This window comes from Toxorhynchites rutilus, chromosome 3 (assembly GCF_029784135.1).
Source record: "Toxorhynchites rutilus septentrionalis strain SRP chromosome 3, ASM2978413v1, whole genome shotgun sequence".
Lineage (NCBI taxonomy): Eukaryota > Metazoa > Arthropoda > Insecta > Diptera > Culicidae > Toxorhynchites > Toxorhynchites rutilus.
Genome location: NC_073746.1, coordinates 184,265,636 through 184,277,952, shown reverse-complemented (window position 1 = coordinate 184,277,952; position 12,317 = coordinate 184,265,636). Strand labels below are relative to the sequence as shown.

The 12,317-nt window shown below is 37.6% G+C and overlaps 1 protein-coding gene across 2 annotated transcripts; it reads right to left on the bottom strand.

Moving 5' to 3' along the window:
• Nucleotides 1-948: 948 nt before the first annotated feature.
• Nucleotides 949-5,383, bottom strand: LOC129777020 (RING finger protein 10). Of its 2 annotated transcripts, none has more exons than XM_055783066.1 (6): nucleotides 4,902-5,383; nucleotides 3,142-4,290; nucleotides 2,610-3,011; nucleotides 2,406-2,554; nucleotides 2,233-2,346; nucleotides 949-1,858 (listed from the first exon to the last, which is right to left on the bottom strand). In XM_055783066.1, the coding sequence occupies exons 1-6, from the start codon at nucleotides 4,969-4,971 to the stop codon at nucleotides 1,484-1,486; spliced, it is 2,259 nt and encodes a 752-aa protein (XP_055639041.1). In that variant the 5' UTR covers nucleotides 4,972-5,383; the 3' UTR covers nucleotides 949-1,483. The 2 variants fall into 2 exon arrangements, with proteins under 2 accessions (XP_055639041.1, XP_055639042.1); XM_055783067.1 differs by having other exon boundaries at nucleotides 3,142-4,287.
• Nucleotides 5,384-12,317: the final 6,934 nt, after the last annotated feature.

Here is a 12,317-nt window from a genome sequence, read left to right as displayed (position 1 = left end):
GATTGCTATTTCAACTCGTAAATAATACGCCGAGTGTGAATTAATATGTTTAGCATCTATGATTAACGTTTTGATATGTTGAAAATATGTTTCTTGATCATGCGTAAAAATGGAAACAAATTGAATTTAAAAAGCGATGAGAACCACTGACCAACCTACAGATGATTGTTGAACGTGTCATATAAAACAGTTTTAGATTTAATTGAATGATACCTTCAAAAATTTAAGTTTGTTTTCATTAGTATGTTTGATCAATTTCGCCCCGGATGGCGGTACTTAAATTTTTGATGAATTTTTTTTAGTAATACAGTCAACTCTCTCTAACTCGATATCCAAGGGACCATCGAGTTATGGAGAGAAGAATGCTTGTAAAATCAATCAAAGGTGCCATGAAACCCATCGAGTTAGGGAACATATCGAGATACAGAACATCGAGTTAGGGAGAGTTGACTATATTTCCCAATACACCATAGTAAGATGCAATTCCAGTATTTTTTTTCAAATGTTTATCTCAAAGCTATTGAGAATGGCGCGCAAAAAAATGAAAAGTACCATCGATGGGGATGAGATTGGCAAATATTGCGAATATTTTCGAAAACTGTGAACCGTTCAATATATTTTCACTACTTCTAATGTATAAAAATTAACTGTGTTATTGTTCAATAATTCATCATTTTTTTCCGTTTTTGACCCAATCAAACCCGCATGACCCATTCTGAACCCCATCGACGGTACGTTTTTCATCATAGATCCTATGATGAAATAAAAGGGGTTCTAAATTTCTTATTTGATGCCCTATGGAAAATACTGTATATTCCATAGGGCTGGTGATTTGGGGGCACTTTTTACTCCCCTACCCAGCCAGGCCCTTAATGTAATATTATACGAGAATTAGAACTATTATGTATATAATCAAAGGAATAATCTTAACAGGATTCAAACAACGAATTGCTGTAGCAATGTTATGATGCTTCGCATAGTAGTGTTCATTTATTGCGTAAATATTCCGACGAAATATAGGGCCTGATTCTCGAATACACTTCACGGTGGAAACGAAATAAACGGCACGTCATTGAACTACGTTTTACGAGTTAGTGAAGTGTCGAAGATAATAATGAGTTTTCAGGCAGAATGAGCACTTTTCAAATAAAAAATCATTAATGAAAATTAACTTCTTCGTTTCAAACTGGTATTCAATGTGAGTGGAAAACTTTGTTTTCTTCATGTGATATAATCTCATACAAAAATTTCATCTGAAGATAATTTGATATTATAATGATAAGTTTAGTGGGAAACTAATCTCGTATGCAGATATCGACACCGTACCGTTGTCATCGCGAATACGTTTCATTCCGTTTCCACTGTGAAGTGTATTCGAGAATCAGGCCCATAATGTTCTGCAAATAATAATGCTATTTGTGTGGTTCAATGATTTTAGCATTTTGGGTATGTAAAAACGATAGAACTTTTAAAATAAAATCAATCAATTTAACTTCATACCGGACAACAATAGCAATGTTTTTTTGTTTTTCTTTTTCTTCGTCCCGGTATGTTTAGTTTCGTTAACAACGGTAATATTAGACGTTTTGGAATTCTCTCCCGAATTGGTATCGCTATTCAACGTCGCTTTTTCCAGAGCTGCTCCAATTACCATGGTCAAATCAGTTTTAGTTTCCGAGCGGACTTGGGATTCCTCTAAGGATTCGGCCTCCTTGTAATCACCTTCTGATTTCGAGTGCGTTGCTGAATCTTTAGCCTGAATCAATGTTTGTGGTAAGGAAGTAGAGGTTGCCTCTGCTGTAGCTGTAGCAGGTGGCAGTGATGGCCAGCGGGAAGCATTAGTAGAATTTGACAACATCTAAATAAGAAACACATGTTTGCGTTATGTATATATATATATATATATATATATATATATATATATATATATATATATATATATATATATATATATATATATATATATATATATATATATATATATATATATATATATTATATATATATATATATATATATATATATATATATATATATATATATATATATATATATATATATATATATATATATATATATATATATATATATATATATATATATATATATATATATATATATATATATATATATATATATATATATATATATATATATATATATATATATATATATATATATATATATATATATATATATATATATGTTTAAAATATTTATCAAAAGCTATACCTTTGACCATGAAGAACCAGAAGCAGTTAAGCCTGACTTTGTTGTAGTTGAGGTTGAGGTTGAGGGGTTCACTGCCAATGCTGGTTCAAGAGGGAAATTAAATTCTTTCGACCACTAAAAGTAATATTGTCGTTAGATTTAAAAAAGTATTGATTTTGACAGAAAATAAATACCACAGGAAAATGCTTAGTTGAATCAATGTCAACGAACCGCGAAAGTGCTTTTCCCATCTTACGCTCGTTGATTTCAAATATCTTCTTCTCACGAATCCGCTCTGCACGTGCCCTTTTCTGGCGATTTTGGCGACGGTTTTTTATCTCATCTAAAACATACTATACTCAATAGTAATTTCACACAATGCAAACTATTCTACTTGCCTTTAAATTGTGCCAAAACATCAGGAGAAATAACGTTCGATTGGATTTCGATTTCGACCACTTCGAATTGGGTACACACTGGTAGATGTTGTAAATATTTCAACCTCTTTCTCAAATCTTCACACATCGAACAACTGTCTTTATGAACAATTTTGCCACGAAACCTCAGTGGACTTTTATCCAAACTTCCGTACATAACTTGTAACATACGAGTGTTTATTGAATGAAGATATAACGGCTGTCCATCGGTAGATTGATAGAAATAGAAGTAATCAGATGATGCTGTTGGGACGATGTCGATATCGCTCAAAGAGAAATTACTTTCCTCGTCGATCAGAAAATCAGAATGTTGAACACACGCAGCAGCATTCAATGTTGATTCCGTAGAAACTGTGTCTTTTTCTGTGAACATTTAACATTTATATTTTTCCTATTTAGTAAAACGATACGTTGAACATGAATGATACATTCTAAAGCGATATTATATTACATGGAATTGGTTTACAGCCGGAAATGAAAGCAATGTACTTACCATCGATTGAATGTTTAGCATTTACCCTGGGTTGCGTTGATATTTCCATTTTTTGCGAGCTCATCGGAAACGAAATAGGTTTCATCTTCATTATAGTTTCTTTGCGCTGTTCCAATTGGTCAAGAGCTTGCTGCACAAATACGTTTTCAGGACAATCAACGCCTTCAATTACTATCTGGTTTTCCAGTTCTTGTTGCTCTCGCTTTATAATGTTTAAGATTCCAGTCGTGTCAACAAGAAGTAACTTGGTTAGAATGGTATTTTCAGCGAAAGAGTTGTAGCGAGGAATTATAACATTCTCCACAATGTTTCCCGAAACTATAGAAATATTCATTGAATTCTTCTTACGCCGCATTAGTTGGAAGTTTACGATGTCACCAACGACGAATGAGTGAAATGGTTTCGATACAGCGCTCCGTAATTCTGGCAAATGAATAGCATCATAACAAATTGGACACTTACGCCATGTTTTGTCCGATAGGGCCAAGTAGTGTAAGATGCAAGGCCAGCAGAAAACATGACCACATTTTGTCATCTTAGAAGCAACCGGAGGATACAAACATATCGGACATTGCGGTTCTTCAGAGCTAAGTACATGAACTTGTTCAACGTTCGCCCAATCGACCAATTGATCAGGTGACGCTAAAAAATCGGTGTAATCTTCGTCAGCACGTACAACAAATTGGCATGTGGCTTGAAGAAATTGTTCTTTATTGTAAGTTGTTTTCCTCACGTAACAACGATTGTTACCAGTCTTGCTGAAACGCATCGGTTGATCTCGTTCGCGAGGAGCGTAGTGAAAGTTCAACAAAAAATTCAAACTTTGTTTTTTCGACCCCGGTGAAAATACCGAATGTAATTCATGCCTTGCATGGCTTAAGCCACCATTAGAAGAAGACGCTAATCCGGTTCCCTCGTGCTGCACATCGTCTTGGTCGAACGATTCAACTGCCGAGGCTGCAGCTTCCGGAAAAAGTTCTCCAACTGCTTCCGGTCGCTGCCTCGAGCGTTTATCATAGTTGAAGTTTGTTTGGCTACGAGCCTTTCCAGTTGTTGTCGCTTTGCTGTTACGATAATTATCCGATTTAGAACCGTTGAAGTTAGGTTGTTCACGACGCTTGGAGTGACGGGGCCACTTGGCCGATGCTTCTGAAAAAAAAAATAATTTCCATTAATGAATTCCTATACATGAAAAACAAATTCCTATAGATATCTTGCTCTATCTATACCCAAATAAAGACAGTACAAGAAAGAACGAACAAATCCGCAAAACTCATTCCATTTTTTATACGAATTAAAGCATATATTCCTTCCACTCTGCATATTTTGTAAAACTAGAAGGTTGATCTCATTTATGGTTGCATACTTTCTATCCTCCAGATCATTGATAATATCGTAGTCTTGTTGGTGTTTCGGTGTTTTTTCAAAACACCACGGTGACAATCATATCATGTTTATACATACATGTTTGACATGTTGCAAAAGTAACTGAAACAGCACCACAGCATTGATTTTTTTTATATTTGAGAGTCTTTTAAACTATAAAGTTCATTTGCCTCTAAAAGATTTGTCGTTCTTTGCTGCAATTATGTACACGATTTTTTTCATGCACATTAAAATATCGACGAAATTTCCTATTAGAATTATTGTTCAAAACAAACAGAAGAAACGAAATGAAGTAGGTACATAAATTATAAGCTATTTACCTAGCAAAAATAAATTTGCGATAAAAAAAATATTAATTAAGAAATAAAACCCACCTTGACTTTTCTTCGAATCAGCAATCTGCCCCTTGGGCAAGCTCTGGTTCGAAAAACGATTTTTCTCCATTAGTAAATCTAGCACTTAATATTACAAGCGAGAACGATGCACTCAGCTGATAATCAGCTGTTTTAGCCCGGAAATATTCCGGATCAAGAGAACAGGGTATATCTCCACAAAACGGAGCGCTGCTGCTGCTGCTAACAAATAACCCTTTACGTTCAGACATTTTTAGTTGGCCATGATTAGATCCGTCGAAGAAAAAAATAATCCTTGCGAGACGATTATTCTTATAATCGGCAAACGGATGAAGTAAGAAACCCAAACCGAGTAGAAAAGTACACAATTATGATATCTGACCAGCAATCACTGTTGGACAGATCCTCGAACCGTTGCACGGCGCACAAAAACCCACAAACGAAAATTACGATTTCACATGCAGCTGTCGCAAGGCAAATGGCGACAAACAAATGACGTATCGATACAATAGGAAAGAATTTGGCAAGCAGATGAAATTTAGTCAAGGTACAACGATCAAGGTGGAATGATAATATGATGTATGTTTTCCGCAAGGCGCCTAGAAGTATATACTAAGGTGGGCCAACTTGCTAAAACCACTCTTCAGCCATCTTGGAAGTCTACTGTGTTTTGTTTATAACAAAACACAATACGCTTGTGCCTAAGCTCGCTCGTGATCAGCCTGTCTCTTTCACGCTTCAAGCAAATAATTCCCCTTCTGCTTTCTTCCGTACTGTTTTCATATACCGCTCCCCTAACAAACTTAGTGACGAAACGGCCTCACCTTAGGATATACTTCTAGGTAGAGGTGTGCGAATCAGCTCATCATGATGAACAGCTCTGATCATATCAGCTCATCTAAATGAGCTGTTCTTTATGAACAGCTCTTCAGCTCAGTTGTCAGAGCCGACTTTCAATTTGGGTTCCAAACTCGATAGCCACGAAGCCAGTTTGAAAATGTTAAAATTCAAATGAAATTTTTCACACCATATTATTAATTACTTGAAACACGTATTCCAGACTATTATTTACAACAGACTCGGCGAGTACAACATTTCCGACATTTTTACTGAGGCTTTACATTACAATAGAAAGTTTTCTTCAAAAAAAAAATCTTATGAGATTTTTGCACCGCCTGCAAACAAAGTGTTTTTCATTGAAATAGAATACTCATTTGATACACAGAAGTTAATTTTCATTAATAATTTGAATTTTAAAAACGTGTTCATTCTGCCTGAGAGCCAATTATTATTTTTGGCGCCCCCTAAACTGGTAAACAAAGCTCAATGCCGTCAACGCGAATATAACAGTTGAAAAGACGAGGGACAAATGAAACTAAACTGATGTCTTAACACGAAGAGCGAGAGACGGTCAGTTCATTTGAATCTTACAGCTCACACACTCTCTTCAATTCTACAGCTCTTTTCTCTCCTTCATCATCATCAAAGTGAGCTGAAGAGCTGTTTGATTTTTTTTGCGAGCTGTTCCGCGTCAACTCACTTCAAAGAGTCGATTCTTCGGAACAGCTCATGAGCGGATGGCACATCTCTACTTCTAGGCGCCTTGGTTTTCCTTGTCCGGAAAAATTGCAAGAGATAAGCGCAACGAAAATAACCGCAATGGAAAATTGCGTACATGGAATAAAACACAGCTCATGTGTAGAAATTTCACACGAAAAAAGCGCTATTTTTATCATGAATTTTATTTTTTCGTGATGAAATTCGTTCTGAGGTCAATGTAATTGTTGACGTTAGGTCAACGACAGCAGGGATGAGGAAAGGTCCGAGTTTTTGAATAACGTAGAAACGTATATTAAAAACTTCCTGTAATTTACAAACGTTACAATTGGGTGTTGATTATAATCCATCGTCAACCTACGTTTAGTGTTTCTTTTATCCCTGATGGTTCTATTCACTTATACTTATGACAGACATACAGCTGTACTACCGCTGTACTTCGAAAATTGTATGTCTGTCACCATGTACAGCGCTAGCGAGATGGAAAATGAAAGGTGGGAAGATTTTTAAATCTGTGACGTCACAGATTTTGTTTATGCATGTTACTTTTCTTATAATAGTCCACTACATAGGAAAAGTGTTGTTATTACAAGTAAAAATACTTATGACAGACATACAGCTGTACTACCGCTGTACTTCGAAAATTGTATGTCTGTCACCATGTACAGCGCTAGCGAGATGGAAAATGAAAGGTGGGAAGATTTTTAAATCTGTGACGTCACAGATTTTGTTAATGCATGTTACTTTTCTTATAATAGTCCACTACATAGGAAAAGTGTTGTTATTACAAGTAAAAATAAGCAGATGAAATGAACGAACAATTTTTTTTCTTAAAAACAATGTTAGCGTTCAAAATCATAAAAGCCCAACTGACAATTTAGCAGAAACTGAAATTTCAGTATTATTGAGGTATTCTAAACATAATTTCAATTCAATTTTTCTTCTTGTTCGTCGACCAAAAACGTAAATGAACAAAGTCAGAGTCACATTATCTTTTGTTCCTTTAACGGAGAAACATTCAACAGTGGATGGGAAAAAAGGATGCAAGTTTTTTCATGTAAAATTCACTTGAAAAATAAATTCAATTGACTCCGTATGAACTAGATTGAGACGAAAAGTTTTCCGCTTGTGTCTTAGTTTTAGACGAATGAAGTGTTCAACACCCTAATTGTGAAAAAAAGTAATTACAATTGCTGGCAAGAGAAAAACTTCCATGAAGTTGCTCTAAAATCCAAACGTAGTAGACATTAGAATACTATTTCTGATATAAGAAGAAATCAAAGAAAAAAATAAACATTTTAGTTTGTGACATGTTCTGTTTTTTTATAATGCGAAAAATATATTTTGGAAATATGTAATTAGTTTCTATGTATCCTCTTTCAAATTTATTCGCTGACACACTCAATGTTGTGACTGGTATGCCTGATATGTGAACTTCCAATCTTCCAGGCTACTAATACAATCAAAGTTTAACACAACCAAAACTCGTGAATCTTCCCACCTTCTATTCTTCATCTCGCAGCGCTAGAACCATGCAAGCAACTCGGTACAATCGCTGTATCTGTACCGACCTATTTCACCGTTGTACATGGTTACAGCTTGTCAATTTCAACTGCTCGCAGCGCCATAGACGGGTAGTGGTGGCACCATGAACAAGATTTGTCAACACCGAATCAAAATACCGCAGTGTTAAATATTCAGTTAGAGACGAATGAACTCCCAGAATTTAAAGTCTCTTAAATCCAACACCAATTCCAATTCCAATTCCTATTCAGTTCGTGAGGAAAAAAACTATAAACTATATATACCTGTGGCCAAGAGTAGTTGAACAACGGTAATGGAGCTAGCAAAGAAAAGGAAGGCTACGATGCTCGACAAATCGGGTATGCTGGTCGTCATTGAAGTGTGGAAGGACAATATTCTGTCCCTTCGGAGCACTTCCAAGAACTCCCACATCTACAAGCAAATGTGTGAGGAGCTGAAAGGCCACGGCGTTATACTTACGGCGGTCGAATTGAAAAACCGGATCAATAATCTCTCTCGGAAGTACAGGTAGATACTTTTTGAAAAGCAAAAAAAAAAATCAAGTCAAAATAATGGCATATTTGGTCCCTACGTGGGGAAATGTGCCCTTTGTCAAAATAATCACAAGTGCCCCTGATTTCCATAAATTCCTGATCCACTGAAAAAATTCATGAAATTAATGCCAGAGATAAGATTTTTTTTTTTGTGGCATTTGTGATTATTTTGACAACAGAGCTACTAAAAAGACATATTTACAAAGCATACGGACCAAATATGCTTTTATTTTGGCTCGAATTAACATGCTTTTCGGCTGTTAAAACGTTTGAGTCAGCACTCTACGGGCAATTTTTTGAGATAGTGTAGTTTTAACAGATCCGAAAGAAACGCCATGGGGTACTTTGACTTCTATATGGCATCCATCAATGGCACCGTAGCATTGTGGAAAACCCAGTTTCTCGAAGCCACCGAATATTTCTGATATCTTCTCCGAGGTTGGTGGGTATGCGTCAAACACTTCGTGTTGCACAACATCTACAACCGCATTGCAGATTTCAATGACCAGTTCACCCGTAGTTGTTCTTCCTACACCGAATAGACTTCCAATAGTTCTATATTCCGCTGACGATCCGAAAGCATACAGGGCAATAGCGATGCGTTTCTCCAACCGAATAGCAGACCGCCAAAGAGTATCTTCTCTGTGCAGGCGATGTAATTTTTTGACCAACAAATTAAACGTACATCTGTCAACCCGAAACGTGTTTTTGAACTTTTTATCACTAAACTTTGGTACTTCATCTTACCAAAATCTAGAATTTTCTACCTGAAAGACCGATATAGTTAGAGAAATTAAAGTTGATATTCAAATGCATCTTACAGTTGACCACACCGTACGTTTTCGGGATTTAACCGGACTAGAGAGTAACGAAACGTATTTCCTGTAGAGCTTCCTAGATATCAAAGCTAACATCCTATATTTTCTGCTCTGCTTCAACAGCATTTGAATTTTTCTGTTATTTTGAATCATTTTCGTTCTGATTACGTTCAGCATCCTGAAGAAATAAAGATGCAAAAAATAAACAAGCAAGAACGTTGACGGCATTGAGCTTCGTATTACGAAACGGGAGAGTAGGCATGACAATATGGGTTTGCAGAAGAAATGAACACGCCAAACTAAAAGGTCTGATTAAAGCAAAAAAGCGTGGATATTGGCGGAAATTCGTCAATGGTTTGTCAAGGGAGACCGCTATGAGTACTCTTTGGAATACGGCTAGGAGAATGCGTGGCTGGAACCATACCAATGAAAGCGAGGAATACTCTGACCGTTGGATTTTCAAATTTGCAAGGAAGGTTTGTCCCGATTCTGTTCCTGCACAAAGCGTCGTACGCGATATTCCGCTCCAATGCGATTATGAGAATTTTTCGATGGTAGAATTCTCAATTGCCCTCCTCTCATGTAACAATTCAGCTCCGGGGTCGGACAAGATTAAATTCAACTTGTTGAAGAATCTTCCCGACTTGGCAAAACAGCGTTTGCTGAACTTGTTCAACAAGTTTCTGGAGCTGAATATTGTCCCGCATGACTGGAGACAAGTGAGAGTGATAGCCATACGGAAACCCAACAAGCCGGCTTGCGATCACAACTCGTATAGGCCGATTGCAATGTTATCCTGTATTCGTAAATTGTTAGAGAAAATGATTCTACTTCGTTTGGACAAGTGGGTCGAAACAAACAATTTGCTGTCAAATACGCAGTTTGGCTTCCGCCGAGGTAGAGGGACAAATGATTGTCTCGCGCTGCTATCTTCTGAAATCCAAATCGCATTTGCTCGCAAAGAACAAATGGCTTCCGTTTTTCTCCATATCAAAGGGGCATTTGATTCAGTTTCCATGGAAATTCTCTCAGAGAAGCTTCATAATCGTGGACTTTCACCAATTCTGAATAATTTCCTGTACAATTTACTGTCAGAAAAGCACATGAATTTCTCTCATGGCAACTCAAAATCTTCTCGTTACAGTTTTATGGGCCTACCGCAAGGCTCCTGCCTAAGCCCCCTCTTGTACAGTTTTTACGTCAATGATATGGATGATTGTCTAACTAGAGACTGCACGCTGAGACAACTTGCAGACGATGGAGTTATTTCCATCACGGGTACTAATCCCGTCGCTCTGCAAAAGTCGTTGCAAGATACCATGAACAATCTGTTCACGTGGGCCCTCAAGCTGGGTATCGAATTCTCTACGGAGAAAACTGAAATGGTCGTTTTTTCTAGGAAGCACGAACCCGCCCAATTCCAGCTTTACCTATCCGGCAAAACGATCCAACACTCTATGTTTTTCAAATACCTGGGTGTATATTTTGATTCTAAATGTACCTGGGGGAGACACATTGCGTATTTGAAACAGAAATGCCAGCAAAGAATCAATTTTCTCCAAACAATAACCGGAACATGGTGGGGTGCCCATCCAGGAGACCTCATTCAGTTGTACAAAACAACGATATTGTCAGTGTTAGAATATGGCAGTTTTTGCTTCCGATCAGCTGCCAGGATTCATATTCTCAAGCTGGAGAGAATACAATATCGTTGCTTGCGTATAGCCATGGGGTGTTTGCATTCGACACATACGATGAGTCTCGAAGTTTTGGCAGGAGTTCCCCCGCTTACTCTTCGGTTCACAGAATTATCCTACAGATTTCTCATCCGTTGCAAGATCATGAATCCATTGGTGATTGATAACTTCGAAAATCTACTCCAGCTGACTCCTCAGTCAAGTTTTATGTCTTTATACCATGAGTACCTTACCCACGACGTGCACCCTTCACCAGGCATCTCCAACCAAGTTTGCTTCCCATACTTTTGCAATTCCTCTGTCATTTTTGATCTGTCCATGCGACAAAAAATCCATGGAATACCAGATCACCTACGCTCCAATGTTATTCCGTCGATATTTTCGGAAAAATATGGGACAGTTGGATCTGATAAAATGTTCTTTACTGACGGTTCATACATAAACGGGTCCACTGGCTTCGCCATCTTCAATGAAAATTCCAGTGCCTCTTTCAAACTCAAAGATCCTTGTTCCGTGTATGTCGCAGAAATGGGTGCGATATACTATGCTCTAGGGATCATTGAAACACTGCCCATCGACCATTATTTTATTTTTTCAGACAGTCTCAGCTCAATAGAGGCAATCCGCTCAATGAAAGTTGATAAACGCTCATCTTATTTCCTAACAAGAATAAGACATCTATTGAGTGTTTTGGTCGAAAAATTATTCAAGATTACCTTAGCATGGGTTCCCTCTCATTGCTCGATTCCGGGGAATGAGAAAGCGGACTCGCTAGCTAAGGTGGGCGCTTCAGAAGGCACACTTTTTGAAAGGCAAATTGCCTATAATGAATTTTTTCACATTCCTCGTCAGGACACACTCGTTAGTTGGCAGCGCATGTGGAGTGAAGATGAGTTCGGTCGTTGGTTACACACGATTATCCCTAAGGTCTCGACGAGTGCATGGTTTAAGGGATTGAATGTAGGTCGTGATTTCATTCGCGTGATATCTCGGTTTATGTCCAATCACTACAACCTAAACGCGCATCTCTATCGCATTGGGCTCGCAGCAAACAATCTTTGTGATTGTGGCGATGGCTACCACGACATCGAGCATGTTGTCTGGTCGTGTATCCGGTTCCATGCTGCTCGCTCTCAGCTCTCTAGAGCACTGAGAGCAAAAGGCAGACAATCGGATATCCCCGTCCGGGATATCTTAGGTAGCCGGGATCCTGATCTTCTGCTTCATCTATACCTGTTCCTCAGAAACGCCGATGTCAACGTTTAATGATGTTTCCTTCGTTGTGTC

Bases quoted from the DNA above. Each gene is read 5' to 3' on its own strand.
- LOC129777020 (XM_055783066.1), bottom strand. From the start codon at position 4,971: ATGGAGAAAAATCGTTTTTCGAACCAGAGCTTGCCCAAGGGGCAGATT. The intron at 2,347-2,405 runs GTATTTATTTTC...TATTACTTTTAG, and splicing joins CAACTAAGCATTTTCCTGTG to TGGTCGAAAGAATTTAATTT. The intron at 1,859-2,232 runs GTATAGCTTTTG...TTTCTTATTTAG, and splicing joins CTGGTTCTTCATGGTCAAAG to ATGTTGTCAAATTCTACTAA.